Genomic DNA, 18,869 nt, shown 5'->3' with positions numbered 1-18,869 from the left:
TTAAACACCCCGTCGCCAGCTGGCACTCTAAGATTCTGGAGACCATACCCCCCTGTCTGGGATCCATTGTTGTTATCCGGCGTTAATCCGGTGGTTATCCGGGGTTAATCTCTTTCCTCATCTCAAAAAGAACAAGCGAGTTCTACATCATCCCTTGGGACCGATTCTGGACTCCCGTCGGCTCACCTGAGAAAATAGGAATCTTTGATGATTTATGAGAAGTAAGCAACCTACGTGTAATTCTTAAGTTGGAGAAGGTCTCTAATTTAAGTGGCAGGCCACCAGGTCACTGAAGATGATTCTCTAGAATAAGGGTCAGCAAAAGTCTGTAAAGGGCCAGAAAGTCAATATTTTCAGCCTTGTAGGCCATAGGATCTTGTCAGCTCGTTACCTCTGCTGTCTTGTCACAAAAGCAACCACAGACGATTTATAAGCAAACGGGTGAGGCTTTGTTCCGCTAGAGCTTAATGTAGGAACCCCGACGTTGGAATTCCACACGATTTTTCGTATGCCACAAAGTAGTTTCTCTTTGATGTTTTTCCCCCCAACTCTTTAGAAAGGTAAAAGCCATTCATATTTTTATCTCGTGAGACATACAAATGCAGGCAGCATCCTGGATTTGGCTTACGGCTCTCATTTGCTGGCCCCATTCTAGAACTTACTAATTCATTGCCATTCCCGCTCATCGACCTCGATGGAACCACTGCTTTGTGTTTTGCATCACCCCTTGCCCCCTCCCCCTGTCAGGGTTGTTGGGCACTAACCTCTATCTCACTGCCTTGTGAACACGGAAAATAGAAATAAGGGCCTGTGTGTGTGTGTACTTTTAATTAGATGTCTTCTATTTTGAAAGCAAATAGTATGGATTTTGCTAAGAACGACACCAGTTCTTCCTGGAGAAAGTCTATAGGTTGGCAGTAAATATTAAATGATGGGGAAAGCCAAGGGAAGTGGATTATTTAGCCAGAAGACGGAAAGTTGAGGGATGATGAAGTATTCCATAGCTATTCTATTACTGCTGGTAAATACAGGTGGATTCTTATAACCTCTATTAGGGGAAAAATGCAATTAATTCACTGACAGAAGCACAGCGTTATCTTTCTACATGGGAAAGTTTTCATAATCATGAAGAGCGAATAGCTGTTCACCTGGCAGCTCCAGTCCGAAAAGAGTAAGAGAAAACTCATGGAAACTCCATCAGAATAGATGGAATTAGACACAAGGAAAGACTGTTACACTCTAGAAATTTCCAAGTTCAAGGCAGCATCTTTCATTAAAGAAAGCATAGGACTATGGTAAAACCTGTCTTTGACATCAAATAGGTGAAAAAGATGATCTCAGGAAGTCTTTTAAAACGCTTTCACCGCTAGGATGTGTGATTAGATGGCTTTCTTTTATCAGCTAAAACCCTATCATTAATTACTTTGCTGATGCCAAATACCAATCAATATGCTAGATCCTCTGTAGGTAGAGCGAGAGAGAGAGAGATAATAACGTACGTTCAGTAGGATTGTGCTTGTCAATTAAGTGAAAGTCATGGTAAAGGCGAATGGAAATGGACATTAGAGAAGACGTCTGGTGACTACAAATAGTCAAAACCAGTCTCGGAGTAAACAGTTAGTCTTAGCTTGTCCTTAGTTATGGCAATAGCCCTCTTTTGGGGGAAAGAGTTTGCAGGACCTGGCTACTTAATGGAAGGGTTTAGAAGGGATAGAGTTGGTGAGGGTCCAAGCCTGAAGCAATGAACAAAACTACCAAGAGAGTAGATCAAAATGGGAAGAGTAAAGGCCTTTGAAATAAGACCGAAAATGTAAAGCCCAGGTCAGTGCAAAAGGCGATCAGTAAAGGGATGTGAGCAGTGGTGTAACGTAGGAGTTGTTGGAGAAGAGAAAGAAGCATTTCACATAGTCAATTTGCTGAAGAAATGAAACTGTTGAATGGAGTAGAAAGTGAATCTCTCGCTCTTTCTATTTAGGGCGGCCTATTGTTAACGTTATTTTCTTGGTAATAAAGGAAATCTTCAGGCACCTGGGTGGCTCAGCCGGTTAAGCTTTTGGTTTCAGCTCAGGTCATGATCTCACGATTCATGAGTTCAAGCCTCGCGTCGGGCTCTGCGCTGATAGCAGGGAGCCTGCTTGGGATTCTCTCCTTCTCTCTCTCTCTCCCTCTCTCTCCCTCCCTCCCTCCACCCCTCCCCTGCTTGCTTGCACACTGTCTCTCGGAAGAAATGAATGAACTAAACAAAATGTGTTTTAAAAAGGAAATCTTGTTCAAAGGATGATTCATCAGTTCGGTATTCCAGTACTCCATCACGTATGTGGTCAACTCCAGCTTCAAGGGAACCCGCTAATTTGAATTTTGAGTTTAGCATAGTGCTTCCGTGAGCGGTGTTGTGGTTCTGTTCCTGAGAAAAAAGCAGCGTCGGGGGAGGCAAGCAGTTGGGTTGGCAACTGGCAGCGTCTGTAATAAATTATATAAAATTTTCAAGTTTTTTATTTGTTTGTTGGGGCTCGAACTCACGAAACCAGGAGATCATGACCTGAGCCAAAACCAAAGGTTGGATGCTTAACCAACTGAGCCACCCAGGCGCTGCTGTTTTCTTGGACTTCTTTTTTTTAACTTTTACTTATTTAAGTAATCTCTACACCCCACGTGGGGCTCGAACTCACCACCCTGAGATCCAGAGTTGCCTGCTGTACTGAGCCACCCAGGCACCCTAGACTTGGTGTTTTTGACCAGAGTCCTCGTAACAGCCCCATTTCTTTCTGCCTTTTAAAAGGGATCACGTTTTCTATCTGTCTGGACCGTGATTGGTCTGTTCTTGAGGCTATAACAGATTGATATTTAAATAAGTTGAGGCCGCTTCTCCGAAACACTTTATGTTAAAGATAATAAATTTATTACTGAAAGGAAGCGCCCCTGATAAAAATCTTAACTTCGTATTATGTCTCCAGTCATCTTCCAATAAAAGCATTACTGGCTACAATGATATTGGATATGTGCACATATTGGCTTTAATGTATAAATGTAGAAAAATTATTGTCAGTGTCTATTTTGTAGTCGGGATATAAAATAAAGCAATAGGTAGCCAGAACATACACTGGGCAGTGTGCATACATGTTCGTTCTGAACTTCAAATTTTGCTCCCTATCTATTAACCTTTGTTTCCTAGATGGTGGATCAGCAGGGGGGCCAAGAACTGGCTTTTTTTCCTCCCTTATGATTTTCTCATCTTCCACATATTTAGAGGAAGGAAATGGGAGACATGTCAAATTATAAAGATGTAACAAGTGACTAGAAGCAAAGAAATCCTAGCAATTTCTGCAGCGACAGAAATGTGTTAGATTATTACATAAGTATCTAATGTAAAATGTATTCATGGTTCATCTCAGTAATACAATCTCAATGAGTAAAAAAAAGAGGTCCCCGAAGGGTATCTCATACCTATAAGAAATATGGATCGGTTGTTTAAATATTCTTATTATTCAACTTAAAAGGAAAAAGAATGAATTGCTAAATTTGAACTCATACACGATTTCCTTGTCTGTTCTTTTTTTTCCCCCCCCTGAACAACAGCCACAGTCGAGTGTTACAATCCAAGAACAAATGAGTGGACCTACGTTGCCAAAATGAGTGAGCCCCACTATGGCCATGCTGGAACCGTATATGGAGGAGTGATGTATATTTCAGGTAAACAATTCTAATGCAGATGCAATTAACATAACACAAACACTTTTAACCATGTCACCATCTTTCCATATAGTATATAAAAATAATCCAGAACAAATGGATAATCGAAGTATAATTCATGTTTATTTGAAAAGATCTGTTGTGTGTTTGTATTTGCATATAGATGCCTTTGGTATTTTATAAGGTCATAAGACTAAGAGCAAAATAGTCCTGCTGTAAATACCCGACTTTGAAGAAATTGGAAAGCATTCAGCTTCCCCAGCTTGCCTTCCAGTCCCCATACTCCCTACTCTCTCTAATAAAGCCTGTACTCTAACAACCCCCGTTCGTATTCTCCGTAGCGATACTTAATTCATTTTGATTTTACATTTAGCTAAACTCTATGATGAAATATATCATTGCATAACATGCAAGCTGTACTGTGCAAAACTTGCTTCTGATGTACCTATAATGCATAATGATGTTCATTCTGTCATTTAGTGCACCCGATAATGTGTTTTTCCCTTTTCTTCAGCATTATCATGGGATTCTACTGTGATGTCCTTGCGTGAATAATTCTGTGCCGATTACCTATATGTTGGCGACGTGCACTTATATTTTTCTGATAACAAATCCTAAAACAGCTACAAGTTGCTCCAGTAACAACTTTCATTCTCAAACTGTTGGTGTTGAAATCGTCCCTATGTCGAATTTAGAAAGGAGTCTCATTTTAACGTAACGCTCACCTCGGGTGTTGACATTTTACTTTGGTAGGCAGCTTCTTCTCGTCTGGCCCTGACATGGTCGACTTTTGCCACTTTCTTCCCATCCCGAGAGCCTGCCCATGCCAGGCCAGCAGCTACACTATTAGAGAACAGAGGCGTTAAGGTGATGTTTGTGGTCGGCGTCTCTGAACGCTGCTGCCTTATGAAATATGTAATCAGGAAGGATCAGTGAAAGGCCTGGAGTGTGTGATTGGCAGGTTTCTGGTGTTAAATTTATGAGCAACTACGGCATGTCTTATATTGCGAGAGCCATCCAGGAAATCATATGCTCCGCTACTCAATGATTTACACCCCCTACCTATTTTATGTGTGTAGATGCTATGCCATTATAATGAGAGCTCCAAATCCTCTTGGGATAAAAAAAAAAAAAAATGGGCGGCGCCTGGGTGGCTCAGTCGGCTAAGCGGCCAACTTCGGCTCAGGTCATGATCTTGCGGTCCGTGAGTTCGAGCCCCACGTCGGGCTCTGTGCTGACCGCTCAGAGCCTGGAGCCTGTTTCGGATTCTGTGTCTCCCTCTCTCTCTGACCCTCCCCTGCTCATGCTCTGTCTCTCTGTCTCAAAAATAAATAAAAAACATTAAAAAAAAATAAAAAAAAAAATGGCATCGAATGGTTCTAGTGGTACTCTGCCATAGCTAACGTGTATTGCGGAAACGACCTTACCAGTCAAGAATAGGATCGTAACCATAGCTGATCCTCAAACCAAAAAAAAAAAAAAAAAAAAAAAAAAAAAAAAAAAAAAATGCTGTTTTGCTTCCAGAGAATTCTGTAAAGTACAGGAGAAAAAAAAAAAGTTAAAAAGCAGAAAGAAAACAATGATTGCCATCTGGCCACCAGATAGTAGAGTTTTGATTGACATGGATGAAAATTTGTTTAGCCCTCTCCCTAATCTGCAGAACATAGAGTCTGGTACTTTCATTGTAGAGGCTGATTTATAAGTGACCTACGAACGTCCTTTGTAGACGATACAGACTCACCAGGTCAACAACAAACTGCTGTACATATGAAATTCCGTACGCGTTCAGCATTCTAATTCTCCAAATGTCCATGCTGATAACGATGAGATTACCTTCCTCACCCCACCAGGCAGGAACTCTACCAAAAAAACCCAATTCCGAGTATTGTTACATGCTTGTGTGTTTGCATAATACCATCCACCTTGCAAAGGAGCATTTTGATTTGTTTGACTTCAAAGTCCCAATGCTAACGAGATTACAAGGGTAGCCGTTCTTATGTGGCAAGTGAGGAAATGGGCAACTGGAATTTAACACGCCCCCCAGCCCAGTGCTCAGCTCCCGGGGCATGCCTGCTTCATAGCTGCGATTTACTGCAGACCCAGCTCTCCAAAAGTGGCCCAAATATATTTTCATGTAGTAAAGCCTCATAAAGTCCATGGGTCTCTGCTTGAGAACGTCCTTGCAATAATATAAGCTAGTTTGTGGTTCTTTAAGAATCTGAAGATGGCGGGGCGCCTGGGTGGCTCAGTCTGTTAAGCGGCCGACTTCAGCTCAGGTCACGATCTCGAGGTCCGTGAGTTCGAGCCCCGCGTCGGGCTCTGGGCTGATGGCTCGGAGCCTGGAGCTTGCTTCCGATTCTGTGTCTCCCTCTCTCTCTGCCCCTCCCCCGTTCATGCTCTGTCTCTCTCTGTCTCAAAAATAAATAAATGTTAAAAAAAAAAAAAAAAAAGAATCTGAAGATGGCTTACCGATAAGCTGTAAAGTGTCACACTGTGCGGCCACAAGTTCATTATCTGTGGTAGCCTTTTATTTACTTGTGCTTTTTTAGAATTCTCTGTCTACCTCATGCCTACTTTCATTCTTTAGGAGGAATTACTCATGATACTTTCCAAAAGGAGCTGATGTGCTTCGACCCTGATACTGACAAATGGATCCAGAAGGCGCCAATGACCACTGTCAGAGGTCTGCATTGCATGTGTACGGTGGGCGAGAGGCTCTACGTCATTGGTGGCAATCACTTCCGAGGAACGAGCGATTACGACGATGTCCTGAGCTGTGAATACTACTCACCGATCCTTGACCAGTGGACCCCAATTGCTGCCATGCTAAGGGGGCAGAGCGATGTTGGGGTCGCTGTCTTTGAAAATAAAATCTACGTGGTTGGTGGGTATTCCTGGAATAACCGTTGCATGGTGGAGATCGTGCAGAAATACGACCCAGATAAAGATGAATGGCATAAGGTTTTTGATCTCCCGGAGTCCCTTGGTGGCATCCGAGCTTGTACGCTCACGGTTTTCCCCCCCGAAGAAACCACACCATCACCTTCTAGAGAGTCCCCTCTTTCTGCACCGTAAGATCATCCCTCCAGCTAAGATGCTGTAGTCCTATCTTTGCAACGTGTCATGAATTCTCTTCTTTTGCCCCCCTTTCGTAGTGTGTTAGGATTAGCCTCCAGTAATCGATACCGATATTGGAAAAAAGACAACCTTGATGTTATTTGTGCTGTTCGTTTGGCTTAGAGTGTTTATAAAGTGGTAACAAAACCATTCTGGAAATGTATCCCATTGAAGCTGATGTTTAACATACAAAAAAAAAAAAAAAAAACCCAAAAACCACAAAACCACAAAAAAAAAGAACCCACCAAGGTATTGTCTATAAAATGTTTCTTCAGTACTTTCTTGATGCCGTGTACTGGGTGTGAGGTATTTATCATCTCCTATTAGAAAGCCCCATAAACCAACTTGCAGGTGGATTGTAGTGACTACAACTGTGCTAATAACTAGGCTTCAAAGTAAAAAGTTTTCGCTTTCATCTTTGTGACGTGTCAAAGGGAGGCGGCTCGCCCCACCAGGAGACAATAGCGAAAGGTCGCCAACTCGCATGAGCTCCCTCCCTCTTTTCATAAAGTATTTCTGACATATCTGTCAACCCACCTGTCTGTGTGGGTGCACTGAGAACATAGAAAGTTTGTTAGACACACAGGAGAAATCGTAACTGTAATTCACCAGTATCGATCAAACCAAACCAAACCAAACCAAACAAACAAAAAAAAAAACAGCACGACCCCTGTACTTAGAAACAAGGGTTCGGGGTTTCTAAAGTGTGTATGGACACAAAATTTTAAACATCGAACGGCGCGTCAGATCAACGTGCAAAAGCCTTTTTAAATTTCTTCCAAAAAGCAGCTTCCATGAGAATGGGAATTCAGTGCATACTGAATTTAGGTGGATAAGGGCTAGAAATTTGGAGCAACTCCATTTGTCACAAGACCAAATTTTTCCTTCCGAATCGACACCTTCTCCTTGGCTGTTGAGGTAACTTACGTATCATGTGTTCTGTATACTCTCGATTCATAAGGTTATTTAGCACAAAATGTAGCAGCTTCACCTGGCGAGCTGCTTTTGCTCAGTGATCTCAACTTCCATGTTTTATCTCTTTTTGTTCAATAAAAAAGCATTTAATGTCATGTTGGTCTCAGGCGTCCTGTTATTGTCTGATTTGACTTCTGTTAATTTTCTTGCTTTGGGTGCGGCAAGGTTCAGCGGAGCCGAGAGCACTGAACGGTGTGGATTAATGCGAATGGCTTCTATTCAGGGAAGAAAGTAACCTGACCAGGTCTAACCTCATTGGCCAAAACTCATTGCTGGTTGTCTTTGTGGAATTAGTTCACCTAAGATGTGAATCGGCCCCTCTTCATTCCCACCATAAGAGCAGGGAAATTTCTGAGGCCAGTTTCCCTGATCTTGGAGAAGATCCGTGTTGCCTAAGGAGAAGACATCATGTAAAATGACCTAAGAGATTTGTTCTTGACCTAGGATTGTAAAGGAACAATGGGGAGATGATTGTTTGAAGATTAGGTTAGGGCCACACGCATGATCTTTTCTTACCGTATCTGCCAATGACCAGATTCGGTCGGAACCAAAAATTTGGAGCTAGTCCCCGAGCAACGAGGGTGTCACCAGCTTTTTTCACCAGTGAGGAATCAGCAGTGCCGAGGTCTTCGCCTCTTCAGGGGTCAGGTGATTTCAGTCCTGTGCTTGTCAGCGGAGCTCATTTATCCATTGGCATATAGCTCCCACCTGCCTAAAGATGGGGGCGTGTGCAGGACGGAGTCACGGTCCTGCCACAATCCAGTGCGGGGCGGGGTTCCTGGTCCGGAGGCTCTCCTCTAAACAGCAACGATCCTTGGCATCTTGTCGCCTCTTCTCGTCTCCACGTCCTTGGAGTCCTGTCCAGTCAACGGAAGGAAAACGGAGCCTTGCAGGTATGAGGGCTGGAAGGGCCAGGCTTGCAAGAGGCATCCGGCACTTTCACCCACATTCTCCTGGCCGGAAGTCAGTCCCATGGTCACATATAAACCCAAAGGGGGGGGGGCAAGGAAATATCAGGTAGCTGCGTGCCCAGAAGGAAGGGAATAGGGTGATTAATGTCACACAGCGCTGTTATTAAACCATCCCAACAGCTGGTAAATGATTACACATTTTCCTTCCCAGCGAATTAACTATTTGTCTTTATCAAAAAAAATAAATAACGTGCTTTACAAAACACCGTTTCTCACCCTTGCCTTTCTCAGGCTCTTGATCTGGAAAAAGGAGTTCTAGAATGCATTGCATCTCAAAAGGTTCATGATTTTCCTTCTTGGTCAACATCAGTAGGGTGGGAAAGATGAGTAAAAAAATCTACTTTGCCTATTTCTGGAACTTCGAAAAATGCACGCGATAACCAGGCTTGGTCCTGACGAGTAAAACTTAGGACCGGAAACTCTTTCCCGTCTAATATTACTATAGGGACTTAGGGAAATATGTAAGTGTGTAATGTTTCTTTGCGGGTTGCTAAAATAATTCCCTCACCTTAGCCCTGAGAGGGTGCTCCACAGGACAATTAAGGAGTGTTTTATTTCATTACTTCGACCATGTGACCTTGCGCCCCTCTCCCCCCCCCCCCCCCCCCCCCCGCGTTCAAAGTCTTTTGTGTTTTTTTTTTTCCCCCCATGAACAGTGAGCAGACTTTCTTGGGTGGAAAGTTGGCATCGCCTCTAATTGTATTCTTGGCTCCTGTGCCCGCCGTTTGTTTTTCATTTGCGGGCTGCCAAACCTCAGGTTTAGTTCCTTCCACATCAGATAGCTCTTTGGCTGGGCAAGGGAGAAAGGAAATGTGAGGCAAGTTCACGAGGATTAAGGGAATTTTAAATTGGTCAAATAATGCCGTATGTAAAAACCCTTTTGGGGGCGCCTGGGTGGCTCAGTCGGTGGAGCGTCCAACTCCTGATGTCTGCCCAGGTCATGATCCCAGGGTCGTGGGATGGAGCCCCCCCGCCTCCCCCGTCGGGCTCCACACTGAGGGTGGGGCCTGCTTGAAGGTCTCTCTCTCCCTTTGCCCCTCCCCCGCCCCCCCGTTGTTCGTTCTCCCTCTCTCTAAAATAAGAAAATAAAAATAAATTTTAAAAAGTAAACTATTTGGGTAGTCGTAACGTGCAAAATATAGACCAATTGGGAAATACAAGTGGGAAGAAAAATATTTATCTCCCCCCATGTCAAGGTGATTACTGCTAAATAGACTATTGTTTTTTTACCCAGTTGTCATTTAAAATCAGAGTAAATAGGGGCACCCAGGTAGCTCAGTCAGTCAAGCATCCAACTCTTGGTTTGTTTTTTTTTTTAATTTTTTTTTTAACGTTTATTTATTTTTGAGACAGAGACAGAGCATGAACGGGGGAGGGGCAGAGAGAGGGAGACACAGAATCTGAAACAGGCTCCAGGCTCTGAGCTGTCAGCACAGAGCCCGACACGGGGCTTGAACCCATGGACCGTGAGATCATGACCTGAGCCGAAGTCGGCCGCCTAACCAACTGAGCCACCCAGGCGCCCCAAGATTGTATTTTTTAAAAGTAATCTCTAGGGGCCCCTGGGTGGCTCAGCCGGTTAAGCGTCCGGCTTCGGCTCAGGCCATGATCTCACAGCTCATGAGTTCGAGCCCCGAGTCGGGCTCTGTGCCGACAGCTCGGAGCGTGGAGCCTGCTTCGGATCCTGTGTCTCCCTCGCTCTCTGCCCCTCCCCCACTCGCACACCGTCTCTCCCTCTCTCTAAAACAAATAATTTTTTCTTAATTAAAAAAAATTAATCTCTGCACCCAACATGGGGCTCAAACCCACAACCCCAAGACCAAGAGTCACACACTCCTCCGACTGAGCCAGCTGGGTGTCCCTACATTTCATCTTAAATAGGACAATTTTCCAGCATGTAGAGAAAATAGGATAACGACCACCTGTGTACCTGTTACTTCTGTGTAACAAGTGTAAATATTTTGTCATATTTGCTTCATGTCGTTTTTTAAAAGGTTAAAATGTTTTCAAGTAAATATGGACATTGTGATGTTTCTCCCCTAACTACTTCGGAACATATGTTTAACGCTAAGGAAAATTTTCTTCTTTGTACCAATCCCATTATCGGGTCTAACAAAATTTACGATACTTTACTCCGTCTCCATTTATGTATTTACGTATTTATTTATTGTCAAGTTAGCTAACATACGGTGTATACAGGGTAGTCTTGCCTTCGGGAGTAGAACCCAGTGATTCATCGCTTACAAACAACACCCAGTGCTCATCCCAACAGGTGCCCTCCTCAGTGCCCATCACCCATTTTCCCCGCCCGCCCGCCCCCCACCTCCGACCCCCATCAACTTTCAGTTTGTTCTCTGTATTTAAGACTCCCTTATGGTTTCCCTCCCTCTCTGTTTATAAGTCGTTTTTTTCCCCTCCCTTCCCCCGTGGTCTTCTGTTCAGTTTCTCGAATTCCACCTAGGAGTGAAAACGTAGGGTATCTGTCTTTCTCTGGCTTATTTCACTTCGCCCAATGCCCCCCAGTTCCATCCACGTTGTTGCAAATGGCGGGACTTCATTCTTCTTCATGGCCGAGTGGTATTCCGTTGCATATTTATAAACCCCATCTTCTTCAAATACCCACTAGATACTTAAATGTCCTCCGCTGTCCCCCGCCTCGCTCTTGCTCCCCGGTTGAAACCGGGATGGAAGAGGGCTCTGTGGCCCAAGACCACAACCTCAGAATATCTGCCAGTAAGACAGTACGAGAGGGAGGGACCACCTCCGTGGGAAGTGCCAGCCCATGCCCTGAGCATGCTGGCCTATGGCAAAGGGAGGGGCTGCCCTAGCCCAAAAGGGCTAATGATCCTCACCAGGGAGCGTTTCATTCGGGATGGGGGGGGGGGGTGACATTTTTTCAAAGCCCTCAAGAGCAGGGCCAGACGCCTAAGAAGCATACCTAGGACACTCACGGGTACAACACTGAACAAAAGCGAGTTCTTAAAAATATATCTCAGGGCGGGTCCCTGGGTGGCTCAGTCGGTTAAGCGCCCAACTCTTGATTTCGGGCTCAGGTCGTGACCTCACGGGCCGTGAGACTGCGCCTCGCGTCGGCTCTGCGCTGACAGCACGGAGCCTGCTTGGGATTCTCTCTCCCTCTCCCTCTCTCTCTCTGCCCCTCCTCCGCTTATGCTCTCGGTCTCTCAAGATAAATAAATAAACTTAAAAAAAAAAAAAAAAGGATAGATCCCTTTGCAGGCCTCAGAGAGGCCAAGACTGGGGTAGCAGGTGCAGGAAAGTCTCATGAGAAACTGTCGCTTCTGCCCATTGGGCTTGAGAATCAAGAGCAAGATACAGGAGGAAACCGAGGCCTGGCCTCTGAGACACGGCTTGCTTCTTCTGTCACAAGAGAAAAACTCTCAACTCATAGCTATGCACAGGGATGGGCAGGAGAACGCCGGAAATTGCTCGAGAGCTGGGCCAGGTGAACCACTTCTTTGAGACTCTTGGGCTTCCGTGACATAATCCTATTTTCTGACTGCTTTTTGTCCCCTCGTTGTCTGTGGTAACCCTGATCGATCGATCGATTGTATTTTGTCATGTTTATTTTTGAGAGAGAGAGAGAGAGAGAGAGAGGGCGCAAGTGGGGGAGGGGCAGAGCGAGAGGGGGACAGAGGATCCGAAGCGGGCTCTGCGCGGACAGCAGAGAGCCCGATATGGGGCTGGAACTCATGAACCGTGAGATCACGACCTGAGCCGAAGTTGGACACTCAACTGACTGAGCCACCCGGGTGCCCTTATTTATTTATTGTATATTTTTAGAGTTTATTTATTTTTGAGAGGGAGAGAGGGCAGGGGAGGAGCAAAGAGAGAGGGAGACAGAGAATCCCAAGCAGGCTCCGTGCAGAGCCCGACGCGGGGCTCGAGTTCACGAACCGCGAGATCACGTGACCTGGGTGAAACTCAGGAGTCAGGCGCTCCAACGACCGAGCCACCCAGGCGCCCCTCTTTGTTGTATTTTTAATTGAAGTACACGTGACAGACCACGTTACATTAGTGTCAGGTGTACAACGTTATGCTGTACTCACAGGTATTGTCACCATCTGTCACCATACAATGTTGTTCCAACACCATCGACTATATTCCCTATGCTGTACCTTTTATGAGGTTCCCATATTTACACTCAATCATTCATCTATACACAGTGGTGTCCAGGTTAATATTTTAACAATCCAGGGAAAAGAAAGGGGGTGCCCCAATTTATAGCATTTGCTAATTTCAGTGCTGTAAGTACTCCCACCATGTAAATTGTAAGCCAGCATGTGACATCTCCGCGAGCGCAGTTGGGGGAAAAGGCAGACGGTGGTTTCTCACAAGCCCACGTAAGCCAGCTCCAGCCCACACCTGTCATTTTCATCGCGTGAACAGGTCACACGCGTGCTTTGTCGAAGCTTGAAACTGACCCGAGAGGCGTGCGTAGGAGAAATGGATGTCATTGGAAATTGAAAGCATCGATCAAAGAACTCTACCTCTTTGAAACAAGAAGCCTGGGTATTTTAAGAAGCTGGCACAGGGCCGCCTGGGTGGCTCCGTGGGTTAACCGTTCGACTCTTGATCTCGGCTCAGGTCATGATCTCGCGGTTGGTGAGTTCCGGCCCCACATCGGGCTCTGCGCTGTCGGGGCGGAGCCTGCTCCGGATTCTCTGCCTCCCTCTCTCGCTGCCCCTCCCCGACTTGTGCTCTCTCGCGCGCGCTCTCGCTTTGTCACGCACGCTCTCTCTCACAATAAATGAAAAAGAAAGAAGCTGGGACAATGTTCTAGAGGCATCGGTCAGGCGAGGAGGGTCTGGAGAAGGCAAAAGCTCCCTGTGGCACCATGCCAGCCCTCAGCACCCTGCCCAACCTCCTGGGCCCCAGGAAGTCTAGAGAATTAGACAAACTCCCCTTCAGTCAGCAGAAGAGGAGGACACGGCCATTTTGGCCTGGTCTGGTCACACAGGGAAGCTTCAGAGGATCTGACCTCTAACCTGGACAGTACTGAGTGCTCTGTTTGGACCCTGAGGGAGACCCTGGGGCCAGTGAGGCCAGTGCCGCAAAGAAGGCCCATTACTATTATCCGAAAAGAAATCCCCGTGATTGGAGCTCCATCCAGAGAGGACAGGGAAAGGGCTATTGTGTCAGGGGCACGTGGGTCATGGCTGGAATATTTGTCACACCTGGTGTCTGCTCTTTTTGTTTCCGTCCCCCATCCGTCATTTACCTCTTCGTGTGACCGAGCAGATCTGGTTCTTTTCCATCTATCTCTTAGGGAGATCGGGGGGGGGGGGGGGGGGGGTAGTCCACGGAAAGGGCGGAAGTCTTTGGAAGGTGAAAGAATATGCACCCATCCATCAATCGGGAAGGCACTACTGGGGCGCCTGGGTGGCCCAGTTGGTTGAGTGGCCGACTTCCGCTCAGGTCATGATCTCACGGTTGGCGAGTTTGAGCCCCGCGTTGGGCTCGCAGCCTGTCGGTGCAGAGCCCGCTTTGGATCCTGTCCCCGCCCCCCCGCCCGCCACTCCCCTGCTCATGCCCTCCCTCTCAAAAATAAATAAAACATTTAAAAAATTGGAAAAAAAAAAAAAAGAAAGAGGAAGGCGCTCCCAATTTTGCTTCCAAGGGAGGAGGTGCGTGTGGTCACGGGTCGAGAAAGCAGAGTTTCCAACGAGCTGGCAGGGCATGTACATGGATGGGAGAACTGATCCCTTTGTAGAGGGCGGGTTATAAGCAGCCGACTATCCCTTAGGAGTCCAAGAAAGCCCCATAGATGAGTGAAAGGCCCCAACAGATTATGAGGGAGGAACCAATGGGTGGCTTGGAGTGAAGCCACACGCTGGGCGTTTCTTTCATTCCGCAGGGCCCTTTCAGTCTGTTATTTTCCTTCTATAGCAAGCAGGCAGGCTTACCGAGACCCAAGGAGCCCAGGGAGCCATACACGTAATTTGCACAGACTCTGAACACACGTAGGAAACCAACAGTTGTGTGTCCTGGGGGGTGCTGGACGGTGACGGTGGGCTAAGAATCAGACAGAAGAGCATAATATGCTGTAGCACAATGAGCCCAGGCCACCGCCCAGATGTCTCTAGAAGGTGACTCTGTCGTTCAGCGAAGGAGAGTGGAGCCAGGCCCGTTCTAGGTTCCTGAGAGAGGAAGGGGAAAGGCGAATCGGCCGCAGGTTGGCGGATGTTGTCGCGGACCCAGCGTCGTTCATGAGGACTGGGAGGAGCCCGGAGCCCGATCCAGAAGACCTTTGGGGGCATAGCTGCAAACAGAAGGCGGGAGACCATCTCTCGAGGAAATTTTCCCCGAACCCCTCTTTGCCCTCTGGGGGATGGTGACCACGGTCAGAACCAGTGAGGTCTCTGAAAGGGGCAGTGCCTTTGAGGGATCCAGCACAGGAACGAGGGCAGAATTAAAGGCTGGCCACTGGAGGAAGGAGAAGAGAAGCTGGGACACTGATAGTCACGGGGGGAAGGTCTCGCACCTCCTCCCAGAGCACAAAGGATAGAGGCTCTGTTGGGAACGGCCACTAAATGAAAATTGGGGTCCCCTCCGCCCTTAAGGGGTGGCGAAGAGACACCGAAATATCGTCCGTGCTCACTACTGTCTTCACGCATGTCTCAGGTAAAACAGATGTGGTCCCGAGAGTCTGCAGAGAGGCCAGAAAACCGTGAAATCCCATCTGTGTCTGCTCTTGCTTTCTAGGGGTCCAGGGTAGAATGTGTGTGGTCTCTGGTCAAAAACATAGCGTCGAGGGGCACCCGGGTGGCTCAGTCGGTCAAGCGCCTGACTCTTGATCTTGGCTTAGGTCACGATCTCACGGTTCGTGAGTTCGAGCCCCGCATCAGGCTCTCTGCTGATGGTGCGGAGCCTGCTTGGGATTCTCTCTCTTCCTCTCTCTCTGCCCCTCCCAACTCTTGCTCTCTCTCTCTCTCTCTCTCAAAATAAATAAATACACTTAAAAAAAAAAAAGACATAGAGTCAAGTGAGTTGCCTGAAGCCTACCAAGGTGGCAACACAGCCCAACGCGGAGCTCGATCCCACGACCCTGGGATCGTGACCCGAGCCGAAATGATACTCAACGGACTGAACCACCCAGGTGCCCCCAACGTGAGCTTGTAAAAAAATATATTTTAAGGGCATCTGGATGGCTCAGTCAGTGAAGGGTCTGACTCTTGATTTCAGCTCGGGTCATGATCTCACGGTTCATGGGATGGAGCCCCACGTCGGGCTCTGTGCTGACAGAGGGGAGCCTGCTCGGGATTCTCTCTCTCCCTCACCCCACCCCTCCCCACGCTCACTTGCTCTCTCTCTCTCAAAACAAATAAACTTCAAAAAAAATTTTTTTTAATTTCCTTTTTTACTGGGTCTACAAATTTCACAAAATCACATGCACCACCAGTCATGGGTGAGGGACTCTGATATTTTCCATTATTTTCTATTATTTGAGTTGCCTGTTGTGACCCCAGAAACTGAATTTTTCTGACCAAGCAAGGAGAGTTGTCTGGTAGTTTGAAGAACACTGGATTAGAGGGTCTTTTTTTTTTTTTTTTAAGTTTATTTATTTATTTCGAAGAGAGCACGGGTGTGTGCAAGGGGGGGTGGGGCAGAGGGAGGGGCGGGGCGAGAGAATCCCAAGCAGGCTCCGCACCATCAGTACAGAGCTCGACTGGGTGCTAGTCCTCACGAATTGCGACACCATGACCCAAGCTAAAGTTGGACGCTCAACCGACTGAGCCACCCGGGTGCCCCTGGACTGGGGGGTCTTTAAGATATTTTTCTGCTGGATGTTCTGAAAATTAAAGGGGTTAGATTAGAGACATGGCAAAACACAATAATGTTTACCTACAGCTTCAGTCTTACTGAGGCTCTCTCTCTTTGAGCTTTGTCCGCGTATGGGCAGTTGTGGAAGAAAAGCCAGACGTTCTGCTTCTCCAGGTGACGAGGTCCCCTAGACACATGCTTGACTCCCCGACCTGGACACACACTAGCAGGAAGACCAAGGCACTTAGATCTCTAAACCCCAACAGCCTCGGCTGTAAAGGGGGGATGATAATGCAGACCTTACAGGTGGCGAGGAGGGTAAATGAGATCTTGGGTGTGAGGTGCAGATCCCTTGGACTAAACGTGATTTGCAGGCATGATCCACTGGGCCACTGTCCCTACCACTTGTATTATCTGATGTCCTCTGTGCACATTTAGATGACCTGTGGACCTCTAAAGGCACTTGAGTTGGCTACTCTTGGCTCAGCATAAGGCATGGGACAAATGTGGCATTTAATTTGGGTCATTCTCTTTATTTTCCCTCGTCCTAGCACCATGGGAATCACTGAAGCCATGAGATCACAGGGCAGGTCCCTTAAGCTCGTCTTCTTCATTAAAATGGAAATCCTGTCCTGCTTATTCTTCAGGGTCATCGGAAGGTTCGAATGACCTACGCTTTTTTCATTGATTCATCGTTCGTTAATCCATTCGGCCAACATTTACCGATCGCTGTATGGCCCAACGGAAGCTTTCGCCGTTGCTTCCAAGAAGCCTCCACTGTCAAGAGAAAGGATTGCATGATCTCTATGAGGGCACAACTTTTTCAGGTCTGTCTTTCTCTTGACAGTGGGGTGAGTTGGAGGGGGGCTTTATCAGAAGAGCATGATTTTGGTGCCATGGCAGCTCCTTGGGGTATCCAACGTCTTTTCCTTCATGTTCTTTCCTTTGTCTTTCCTCCCCTGCCCCAACTGCCAATATCTCAGAGACATTAAGGGATTTGCCCAAGGTTTTTTTCAAAGCTTTGAATTTTAAGTAATCTCTATACCCAACATGGGGCTGGAACTTATAACCCGGAGGTCAAGAGTCACATGTTCTTCTGACTGAGCCAGCCACGGCCCCCAGGATTTGCCCAAGATTATTCATCCAGGCCATCCTCTTCTATAGGCATGCATCTTCTATTTTATGATGGGTACTGTTATTTTATGATGGGAACATGCTATCTCAAAGTTGGGGTGAAATTGGGAGTGGTTTTTTTTTTTTTGAAAGTTTGTTTATTCTGAGAGAGATAGAGATAATGCGAGCAGAGGAGGGGCAGAGAGAGAGAGAGAGAGAGAGAGAGAGAGAATCCCAAGCAGCCTCCACACTGTCAGTGCAGAGCTGGACGGGGGCTCAAACCTATGAAACTGCAAGATCATGACCTGAGCCGAAATCAAGAGTCGGACGCTCAACTGATAGAGCCACCCAGGTGCCCCCAGAGTGTTGTTTTTTTTTAAAGCGAAATTAAAAAAAAATTTTTTTTTATTGTTTATTTTTGAGAGAGAGAGAGCGGCAGAGCGTGAGCAGGAGAGGGGCAGAGAGAGAGGGAGACACGGAATCCGAAGCAGGCTCCAGGCTCCGAGCTGTCGGCACCGAGCTCACGCGGGGCTGGAACTCATGAACCCGTGAAATCATGACCTGAGCCGAAGGTGCCCGCCCAACCAACTGAGCCACCCAGGCGCCCCCCCTGGAGTGTGTTTTGATGTCCGTCATGGCCAACATCCCCCAGACCTTGAAGGTTCCAGTGCGTTGGGATGTGACTGGCTTGAGTTAACATGGCCTGGCCCTCCTATGGGTAACAACACACACTCGCGATGAACACGTTAATCAGTTTCACATCCTGTGTCCCAGCAGTGTTTCTTGTTACTCATAATGCATCACGAGGTGGTTCTCCAGAGATGCTGGAAGAATAGTACGTCTAATTCTGGCAAATGAGGGATGATAAATTTGACCCCAATCATTTATGGAATGGTCCTAAGTGAGTAAAACAAAACAAGACAAAGACAGATACCATGTAAGTGGAGGTGAGTGGTAAAACACACGAGCCTGATCAGGATGCAAAATGGGGGCCCCACTTGGGTTCAGTTCCATAAGCATCTGACTCTCGATTTTGCCTCCGATCGTGATCTCGTGGTTCGGGAGTTTGAGCCCCACATGGGGCTCTGCGCTGACAGCATGGAGCCTGCTTGGGATTTTCTCTCTCCCTCTCTCTCTGTCCCTCCCCCGCTCGCACTCACTCCCTCTCTCTCCCAAAATAAATAAATAGACTTTAAAAAATGAGGGCACCCCTTTATTGAA

At 46.8% G+C, this 18,869-nt stretch overlaps 1 protein-coding gene across 6 annotated transcripts in view; it reads left to right on the top strand.

Annotated features, from left to right (window-relative positions):
• KLHL13 (kelch like family member 13) overlaps positions 1-7,877 on the top strand; it is a 199,812-nt gene extending 191,935 nt beyond the window's left edge. For all 6 annotated transcript variants that reach the window (XM_042974024.1, XM_042974023.1, XM_042974025.1 and 3 more), the window contains 2 exons: positions 3,577-3,690; positions 6,278-7,877. In XM_042974024.1, coding sequence (XP_042829958.1) covers positions 3,577-3,690; positions 6,278-6,765 — 602 coding nt within the window. In that variant the 3' untranslated portion in view covers positions 6,766-7,877. The remainder of the gene's footprint in view (positions 1-3,576; positions 3,691-6,277) is intronic.
• Positions 7,878-18,869: the final 10,992 nt, after the last annotated feature.

The sequence above is a fragment of the Panthera tigris genome, chromosome X (assembly GCF_018350195.1).
Source record: "Panthera tigris isolate Pti1 chromosome X, P.tigris_Pti1_mat1.1, whole genome shotgun sequence".
Lineage (NCBI taxonomy): Eukaryota > Metazoa > Chordata > Mammalia > Carnivora > Felidae > Panthera > Panthera tigris.
This window is presented reverse-complemented; position numbering and strand designations above follow the sequence as displayed.